This window comes from Arachis duranensis, chromosome 5, assembly GCF_000817695.3.
Source record: "Arachis duranensis cultivar V14167 chromosome 5, aradu.V14167.gnm2.J7QH, whole genome shotgun sequence".
Lineage (NCBI taxonomy): Eukaryota > Viridiplantae > Streptophyta > Magnoliopsida > Fabales > Fabaceae > Arachis > Arachis duranensis.
The window spans coordinates 2,084,944-2,095,215 of record NC_029776.3 but is presented as its reverse complement, the minus strand read 5'-3'; the positions used below and the strand labels follow the sequence as shown (position 1 = coordinate 2,095,215).

The 10,272-nt window shown below is 27.4% G+C and overlaps 3 protein-coding genes across 3 annotated transcripts; 1 reads left to right on the top strand and 2 right to left on the bottom strand.

The window, feature by feature from the left end:
- Positions 1–643: 643 nt before the first annotated feature.
- LOC107487121 (protein PAM68, chloroplastic) lies at positions 644–1,702 on the bottom strand. The gene is made up of 2 exons (XM_016107714.3): positions 1,512–1,702; positions 644–1,322 (listed from the first exon to the last, which is right to left on the bottom strand). The coding sequence occupies exons 1-2, from the start codon at positions 1,563–1,565 to the stop codon at positions 738–740; spliced, it is 639 nt and encodes a 212-aa protein (XP_015963200.1). The 5' UTR covers positions 1,566–1,702; the 3' UTR covers positions 644–737.
- Positions 1,703–3,114: 1,412 nt separating this feature from the next.
- On the bottom strand, positions 3,115–4,068 carry LOC107487004 (F-box protein At3g60790-like). The gene has a single exon (XM_016107586.1). The coding sequence runs from the start codon at positions 4,066–4,068 to the stop codon at positions 3,115–3,117; it is 954 nt and encodes a 317-aa protein (XP_015963072.1).
- A 2,377-nt stretch (positions 4,069–6,445) lies between these two features.
- LOC107487122 (histone-lysine N-methyltransferase ASHR2) lies at positions 6,446–7,597 on the top strand. Its single transcript, XM_016107715.3, has one exon. It carries the CDS (start codon positions 6,532–6,534, stop codon positions 7,573–7,575), a length of 1,044 nt encoding a protein of 347 aa, XP_015963201.1. The 5' UTR covers positions 6,446–6,531; the 3' UTR covers positions 7,576–7,597.
- The last annotated feature ends 2,675 nt before the right edge of the window (positions 7,598–10,272 follow it).

The following is a 10,272-nucleotide window of genomic DNA, read 5'->3' as shown; positions in this document are numbered from 1 at the left end:
AGCTATTGTAAAGTGTAAAGGTAGAAAACATTTCCTATCAAATGCTCTAATGATTCCTTTAGCCAAAAAAAAAAAATCTCTAATGATTCTTTAACCCAAAAACCCAACTATTTTAAAAAGTTACCGTATTTCTAACTTTTTGATACCCAAAAAAGGCTGATTTTAAAAATGGAGGAACATTGTGTGTAATGCATTGATGGCAACCTGGAGTATTTGATTTTTAATATGGATGTTAATTTTTTTAAATTTTAATAAACAAATCTAACCCTCAGACTTAAAGGGTAGTCAAATTACAAAAGAAATCCTACTCTCAAATTTCATTAAGATAAAAATTTTGAAATTTAGTGGAACACAATCCGATTTGTGTTGCCTAATTTGTTGATATCCAATTCCACGTTATGATAAAACATACCAAATCCCTAAAAATTAAAAAAAAAGTATCTATTTTAAAAAGTTTTTCTAATTTCTTTCATAATTGTTTATAAAATAAATGGTTTGAAAAATTTGTAGTTTTTCAATCCAAAATTTTTACATTTAAAATCTTAATCATTATCCTTAAAGCATTTGTTAACTAAAATCAAGGTTGAAATATAAATGTAATTTGGAAACAAACATTGTATGACCTACCAAGTGTAATTCCATGGGCCAAAATTGATTAACTAATATAGTGAACTATAGAAAGAAAACCATGAAAAGTAAAACATAAAAAAAGATGAATGGGCCTAATATGGGCCTAGTTAATTCTTCCTAGACCCTTCTCCTCCTCCTCCTTTAAGTGATTGCCAAAAGACAGGCCAATTCTTTTGGGCCTCATTCCAGCCCAAAAGAGAGCCTTCCCTCAATGGATCCCAACTTGAGGACACAATCCCATAACTAACCCCCAACAATGCAGACCCAAAGAAAAAGAATGAGACAATGAAAGGCACCCAAGTGGGCACATCAATCTTGAGCCCAACTTTGAGATAGTAAAAGAATGGGAAGAACAAAAGCCCAATTCCAAGTGGGATACCCACTGAGAATCCCATTCTTGATATCATTCTATTGGTTACCACTTCAGGAATCACACCTTCCTCTCTCTCCTCTTCTTCTTGGTATTCTTCTTCCTCTTCATTATCACCATAGTTCTCCTTTCTTGGGTTTTTGGTCTTTTTCTTCTTCTTGTTTGAAGAGGCTCCGAACCCCTTAGGGCCCTTCAAGGTTGCATTTATAGGTGAAAGGTGTTGAAATCTCGATTTATGAATATAGCAATCATGAGGCTTCATGTTTCCATTGAAATTATTGACTTTGGAGAGTGTCCATAACTTGTTATTACTCCTAACTTGCTGCATTAGAAATAGAATAACATAATTCTATTATTATTATTATTCTAAGTTGGTAATGTTAATCATTAAAAAAACTACAAACTACAATCACCCAAATTGGAAATGAGAAAAGAACTTCAGCTTGGTTCAATAGATGAACATACATGATAAAAATAAGAGGTATAAAAGGTAAAGAGAAAAGAGAAAAACCTGATGAAGAAATTGAGGAGTGGAAAAGGTGGTGGGAGTTGAAGATGAAGCCATTATATATACATGGGTTTGAAGAGAGTGGTGTTTTGATTATTATAGAAGAGAGAGAGAGCGAGAGAGAGAGAGAGAGAGAGAGAAACAGAGGTGGTGTTTGTAAAGGATAAGGTTGGGAAGGATATCTAATCTTCTTCACCAATGTGTCTTTCTAATTTCTATAGCACAATTTTACAATAATTTAATTTAATAATTAGTATACTTTTCACCCTCAAAAACATTTTGAATTGTAAAGATTAGAAATTATATCACAAAAACATATCACAATAATTATTTTTAAAATATATACTAAATGTATTTTATAAACATAAACATTTTTACACTGAGTTACTGAATTTTGGTATTGGAATAACCTTTTTTGCTATTAAAATAGCATTTTTCACTCGGATTCTACTTATTATGTTTAAAGAGAAAGGTTAGACCAATAGCCTAAAATTGTTCAATAATTTTAAAACACTGTTTTTTTTTAAGGTTGTGCGAAATTATACGAGAGCGTTTCTTTTAAATAATTTTAATTTATTTTAAGAAATTTTAACAGCAATATATTTTTTATATACGTTTTAAGTTTAAAAATTAGATTTATAGAAATAATTTATTTTTTAAAAAAATTATTATGAAAACTAGAATATTTTTATTCACATATCGAATGATAGATATTTAATATTCTCATATTAAGAAAATAAAAAATAATATTTTTTTTAAGCGTGTCAAAAATATTTTCTATTAATTCGTAATACTAAAAAAAATTATTTTTTTTAATAATATTCGGATACAATATCCACTTAGAGTTGTTTGTCTCGATTGCAAAGTAAGAGAAAAGTATTAAATTACTTTTTTACCTTAACCCATGACAATAATAAAGAAGTTTTGTGGCTCACAAATACTGACCAACATGTAACAAAAAAAAATGAACTATTAGATAAAATCTCACAACAATCTCATACCATTAAAATCATCATTGATGGCTATTTGATGACTACAAATTACAAAAATTGCTAGCCACCTAATACTCCTCTAAATATAAAAATGACATCTTATTATTGACTTGGGAAGTGAGCTGAGCAACATCATTCGATTCTGACTTGAATACTATGGAGAGGTAAATTGAATTTCTTGGTAATATAAGAAGAGCTTCTGCCTCTTTCAATATTGTTGCTGAATCACTGATTATGGTAATCTTTTTTATTGTTGTGGCATTTCTTATGACGTGCTTGATAAATTTGACCTCTTATTCTTTTCCTGTGAATCCTTTTATGGTTACAAACTTTAATGTGTGATTCATACAATTATACAGGTTGTTCCTCTCCCAAAACATTGAAGTTGGAAATGACAAACAGACATTATCATAAGAATTATTTGCACCCACTAAAAAGTCGTCTTTCTCTTCCGGCGGTATTGTTATTTCAAGAGTTTCAAGGGAGAGGGATAATCTTAGTATATAGGAAAGTGCCATAGATTCTCTTATGTTATTCAAATCCAAGTCAATTGACGCAATCAGTATATTTTGAAAAATGTTGAATGAATTATATCCCAAAAGATCACTGCAATATTAAAAAATATCTTGCGTTTTCAAAAGAGGTTGGTTATATGAATGCCGGATACGCATTCTCTGGGCAATTGAGTTGCAAGAAAGGTGTAAAATCCTCAGGTTAACTGTATAGATTTTCAAACCCGTTGGTGGACACATTAAAGAATCAACAACCAAGGTTTCAAGTCTCTCAACACTGAGATCAACCTTATTCACAATCAACCATCCAAGCTCCAAGAACTTAAGCCATGGATTGTTGATCTCAAGTGTCTTAAACCCCTTTGACTCAACAATACTCAAACTCTCCAAACCCAAACATTTGCGCAAAACACCATTGATGACGTCATCGCTCATACGCATGTTCTTCAACTTTAGGATTTTCAATTTCCAGCCACACCCATTCAAAGCTTCTGGCGTTGACGTAGTCATCTTGTAATTGGTCAACTCTAACGAATTCAAGTTTGAAAAATTCATATGGCTGAAATTAAGTTTGACTGTTTTAGACCCCATAGGAAAAAACGGGGGTTCAGGTTCTGGAACCAAATGCTCACATTTTAAATTCAAAGAATTTATCTTTTTGAATTTATTCAGAACAAAGTCAACCCAAAAGTCCAATTCGCCAACGGCAATGCTCCTAGGAAAGTGTTTGAAGCTAACACTTGTTAAATCACCAACATAGCTATTAAAGACCATACCTATGACGGTGCTATATAGGCTACCAGTACCAATTTGTCTTTTCTCAGGCAATATGGAAGGTCTTGGCATGGCAGTTTCATCGAAGTCGAGGCGTTCGGCGTACCTCCACAATCCCTGCCATGATTTTGCCAGGGTGCTTGTCCTTGCGGCTTCGGCGACAGAGAGGGAAGAGATGACCATAGTCAACAGCTCGTTTGGTAGGTAGCTGAGCCTGTCTGATGGTGCATGAAGGGCAGTTTCATCTTCTTCTTTTCTCATGATTTTAGTTTCGCTTGCCATCGAGAGGTTTAGTATCTTATGTGAAAGAACAGGAAAAGCAAAAAAAAAGAACTTTTATTGATTATTGATCGATTGAATTGTAATGAAGTGTGTTGTAAATTATAAGAGTAAAATTAAATATATATAGAGAGCATTGTCCTATGAAAGATAAAAGCAAATAAAGATAAGATAAGAATAAGGATAAGATAAAAATAAGATAATAAAGACTAAAATTGTAATTGAATTTATGTATTCTGTTGGGTTGAATTTGTGGGTTACTAGACTTTTTTATTGTTGTCATGGATTAAGATGGAAGTGTAATTTAATAAAAAGTATATACTTTTATAATTATTATTGATTAATCATTTATATAAGAAAATTTCTGTAATTTCATAATATACAAAAGATATAACGCAAATTTATATTTACACAATAAAAATTTTCAAAGATATATAATTAAAAAAAATCAAATTTATGACCATTAATTCAAAATATTTTTCTATCAAATATTTTAAAATTCAAGCACTGCAATCATAATAAACAATCATTTACGAGCGATTTATAGTATTAAAATATTTCATATTAATGCAAAAGTTTAAATATTTAGGGAAATAATGTTTGATTATTTTAGTGAAAGTTTGATTTTTTTATTCTTCAACTAAGAAAGTATTTTATGATTTTACTGTAAAATATTTATTAGTTTATTGCCAAAAATTTTAATTAATTTTATATTGATTCATATAATAAAATTAAAAAACACAATTCGATTTGAATTTGAATTTTTTTACATCTTTCGGTTAAAACCCATTGCTAAATTAAATTCCTCATAAATTATTTTTTGGTGACTCATTCCTCATAAATTATTTAATATTATATATGTGTGTGTGTGGAGTTATGTAAAAATTGAAAAGAATCTAATAAATATGTGCATTGTATAAATTAATAATTTTGTTAGATAACCGACAAGAAGTGTAATCTACTAAATAGTAAATAGTGACCTTCTTAAGAAGATATTTTTGTTGGAATAAATAATTTTATTAATTCAGATAATCTATATTGAATCACCAAAAATATTATAATGTGAAAGCGTACCTAAATTTATAAATATGAATTATGATTGAAAGAGTTTGGATCTTGTGGTTCTTTCGATCTTCCTCAACCAAAGTCTTCTGTATTTCCAGGTGGCTGAATTGTGACTCTTTTGATGGGAAAAGAGTAACAAAGGCAACTTTAGTATATTGGAGACCGAAACTCTGAAGGCACTATTTATATTTGAGCATGACACCCATTAAACCTTAAAACCCAAATAAAATAGTATCTAAAATCTAAAAGATAATATATCTAAAATACAAAAAATAATTATCTAAAAAATAAAAAATAATATCTAATTTTATTTTTATTTAATTTTAAATTAAAAATAATAATAACTTATTCAATTAATATTTATAACAATAAATAAGATTATTATTATATAAATTATTTAATTTAAAATAACATAATTTATGATTATAATTAATATATGTATTTCCCGTCTAATAATTTTTGCATGTCAAACAAATTTTATCACTCCTTGATCTTCACAATTCACATAAAAAGGTGGAGCATGCCGGGGTCGGTGGTTTGAGAGGGAAACAGCTGTGAAACATTTTCTCAATTATTGCTAATTAAAAAAATATTATATATATAAAAAATAATCATCAAATTAATACTCTCTTTATTTAGTGTTTATTTTTACAACAAAAAATTTAAAACACTATTTAATTAATATATAATCTAATATTTTTGTGTAATATATATGATATATTCTAATAATTTAATTTTAAATAATATTCTAAATTAATCTTTAAAAAAATTTAGTCAAATATTCTAATTTTTAATAAATTTTAGTTATTAAATAAATTATTCTTCATATAACATCAAATTATTCTTTTATACAAAAGAATTAATTTAAAAATTAATTTATCTAACTTATTATTAAAAGTTGACATAAAAAGTGATTTTTTTAATAAAATAAAAAAATTTAGAAACCGAAGATAATTAAAATTATTAAAAATTAAATTATCTTAAATGGTTCGATTTGTGTATTCTAAATCTTTTTAATTTTTTAAACACAAATTGAACGGTCCAATTTTTGTATATAAAAAATAGACGATTCGATTTCTGTACTTCAAAAAAATTAGACGATTCAATTTGTACTGCATAAATTAAATCATTCTATATTTTAAAAAAATACTAACAATAGATCACAATTTAAAAAAATATCATTGTTAACCCAATATTAAAAATAAGAATGTGATGTGAAGGCGTGAAGTGTCTCAATTTAAAAGTCCAATAATTATAACAAGTTGTAGATTTTTTAATGGCGACTTTTTTATAAAATTTGTTGATATTAATATGCTTATCCCCAAAAGCACATGATGAAGCAATAATTGACCAACTCTGAAACTTGAAATCTTGTTGACAGTGATGACAAGTTGAGAAGCTATGGCAGATTCAATGTTGAGGGTGGAGCATATTGCAGGAAAAGGAAGAGGCCTTGTAGCCTCACAAGCTCTCAAAGCTGGCCAAGTTATCCTCACTGAACCCCCTCTCATTCTCTATTCTTCTTCCCCTCTTACTTCTTCTTCTTCTTACTGTGATCACTGCTTCAGAACCCTACCTACTACTCTTCTTTCATGTCCTTCTTGTCTCAACCACCATTTCTGCAGCAACAAGTGCCTCTCTACTTCCCTCAATTCCTCTCATTCCTCCACTGTTTGCCAAGCACTCTTATCACTTCAACGTTCACCACTGCTTCAACAACACCATCAAGTGCAAGCGCGTTTTGTTGCTGCTCTTCACAACCTTGCAGTTTCTGAGATCAACACTTTGCTTTCTCTACATGGCACCCCAGATGATTCTATCCTTCAAGATGCAAACTTTCTTCATGATCTAATCTCACCCCTTTTTCCTAACAACAAGCTTAGTGTTGATCTTGTTGCTCAGGCTCTAGCAAAGGACAGGATCAATTCCTTCTGCTTGATGGAGCCTTATAACCCTAATGGACCTCAGAGATCAATTAAGGCATATGGGATATACCCAAAAGCCACAATGTTTAACCATGATTGTGTTCCCAATGCTTGCAGGTTTGATTATATGAACACTACTTATACTAATTCTAATACTAATGACATTGTTATTAGGTTGATTAAGGATGTTGATGAAGGAGAAGAGATTTGCACAAGCTATTTTAGGATTGGGAGGGATTATGCTACAAGGAAGAAGATCTTGATGGAGGATTATGGGTTTGTTTGTAGGTGTGAGAGGTGCAAGGTTGAAGCAAGTTGGAGTAATAATGATGAGAATGAAGATCATGATCATGTGCCACATGTAAGGTTTCTTAAGAAGCATGTTTGTAATATCAAGAATTGTGGTGGCACTTTGGCACCTCTTCCTCCAAAACATGATGCACCGTTTAATAATAATGTTCTTGAGTTTAATTTTTGTGGCAATTTCAAAATCGGTGATGATGATCATGATGTTATATAAAGCATATATGATATTTGTAGAATGTCCTAGTGTACATATTCTGGTTTAATTAATACCGAATAATAAGATTATGGAAAAGTATGTGGAACCAAAAAAGAATTAGCCAAAAGATAAACAAAACAATATTAAATTAATTAATTTAATTTTTATTTAATTTTTAATGTTTGTTATTAATTGCCGTTTTGAATAAAATCTCTCATATCCCCAATAATCACTCCTGGGATCACGGAACCCTTTTAGCAAGCCCGATCCAAAATTTATTTTCCCTTTTATCAAACACAAATTCGAAAAATACATAAAAAACATCCATTTAATATGAAAAAGAAACATTTTCATACTTAGTAGAAGAAACATCTATATATATTAACTCGTAAAGATTTTGAATTCATCAAAAGGTATTTGACTGGATTTTGGCTGATATGCTTTTGGTTCCCTAGCTTTACTCTAAGATTATATGTTATGTTAAAATTAAGTTTATTAAATTAGTTACATTTTTTTTTATCAATTTTGCTACGTTATTAACAGCATTTCTGTCAATTTCTATCATTTTTTGTTTATAACTGTATTTAATGGAAGTGTTTAATGAAAATATCTTTTTTACAGTAGTGTCTAATCGAAGTGTCTTTATAGATATATTTTTTGGGTCTCCTTATTATATATGTGTTTAAAATATAATAATTAATTATTATTAATAATAAATTAGCAGATAATATATTGATATCATATACTTTTCTTTTTTGTATTTATATGGATTATTGGTTAAAGATAAACAAAAAAAAATTGAAGAGTTAGCCATTTTAATTTATTTGAATAAGTGTTTTTGGGCGTAATTTAATATTTTAATTATAATAGTTTAATACTATATTTTTAAATATTATTGATCAAGTACCGATTAAAAATAATAAATTATGTGACTAGTTTTTAGATACATGCACATATTCACAACCTTGCACATGTCTAGTTCATATCCTGTGTGTTTTGGACTTTTGGCTCACATGATGGCTGTGATGGTGGTTGTTTAATTCTAAGTATTGAACTTTAGAATATATATTAAAAATATTAAATTATATATATACACAAATATATGATTATTGATTTTTAGCGTAGAAATCGTAATTTTTAATTTTCGAAATCACTTCGTTTCATATTTCGTTTTAACATGCTGGATAAAATTTAAAGCAGACGAAGCAAGCATAAAAATAGGATTTGGACCTTCTAAAGTTTGAATTTCATTTTAGAAAGTAAAGTGTGATTTCTCACTATTAATTTTATAGGTGGAACTAATAATAAATATAAAAAAAAATTATTTAAAGGTAAAATATCACATTTTACTCTTTAAAGTGAAAATCAAATTTTAGAGGATCTAAATCCATAAAAATATTATCCGTTTTAGTTTTTACTGTAGCCTAAAACTTCGTTTTATTCTTTGCCCTGCTCAAATTTGAACTGCAATTATCCAGTTTATTTATCTTTTTGGTCTGGGCCGCCCATTTTTTTTAAGAGATAAAATATATTTTTTATCTTTAAAATTTAATAAAAATTTATAAAATATTCTAAAGTTTTATTTTATTTTAATGTTATTTTAAAAAAAAATTTATTTGTATTAAATATATCTATAACGGCCAATTTTTTAAAAAATTTAAAACTAATTCAATAACAATTTCATAAAAATGATGTTCAATACAAGTAAATTAAGTATAATTTTTATATATTATTATTAGATTGGTCTTATATTTTTTAAAAATTTAGCTATCAGAAATATATTTAATGTAAATAAAAAAATTTTGAAATAAAATTTAGAATTATTTTTTAAATTTTTAACAAATTTTAATAGACAAAAAAATATAATTTATTATTTTTTTTAATATGTAGACTCCACCAAGTAATATTTTGGCCAAACAGAATCATTTATTAAAAGTGCATGCCCAAACAAATACATAAATCAAACAAACAAAACTAAGGAGCAATTAAACTTAAGGAGGAGGAGGTAAGCTCATTTTTTTAATTCTTTAAGAATTTAGTTAATATATGTTTTATACGTATTAAGATTATTATCAATTTCTTTAATAATATATTAAGAACTTAAATTATATATATTTTTAATAAAAAATTTTCTTAATTAATAGTTTTCATATAAAATATAAACTAAAACCATTCTTTCTAAACAAAAGTGGAAAGAGAATTGAACATGAAGTTCTTAATTTTTGGCTACAATAAAGTTCTCAATTTGATCGATCACACATAAAAATTTGGTAAAAATAAATAAATAAAATTAGGATTAAGTAATTTGCGTCCTAAGAGCATATTTTAAACATACAATAATAAAAAATTAATTTTTTTTTTATCGTATTCAATGTATTGAAAATGTAAAATATATATATTAATAATTTTTATAAAATATTAAAGATATTCACTTATTACATCTTATTTACATAAAGTTTTCCTATTTTTTCTATTTTTTTATTTTTTTCTAAATTTTGTTTGTAATCGAATACCAGAAGATTATCCAAACGGATCTAATCTAGGTTTAAGTAGTTTGGGTCCACTTACAAAAAAATTTATATCCAAACCAACTTAAACTAATTAAAATTTAATAAGTTTTGTTCTATTTTTTTTTTAATTCGAATAAATCTCATCTATAAATATCTATAAAATATTTTTTTATAGTATTTTTAATTTATGTCTTTATGACAAACA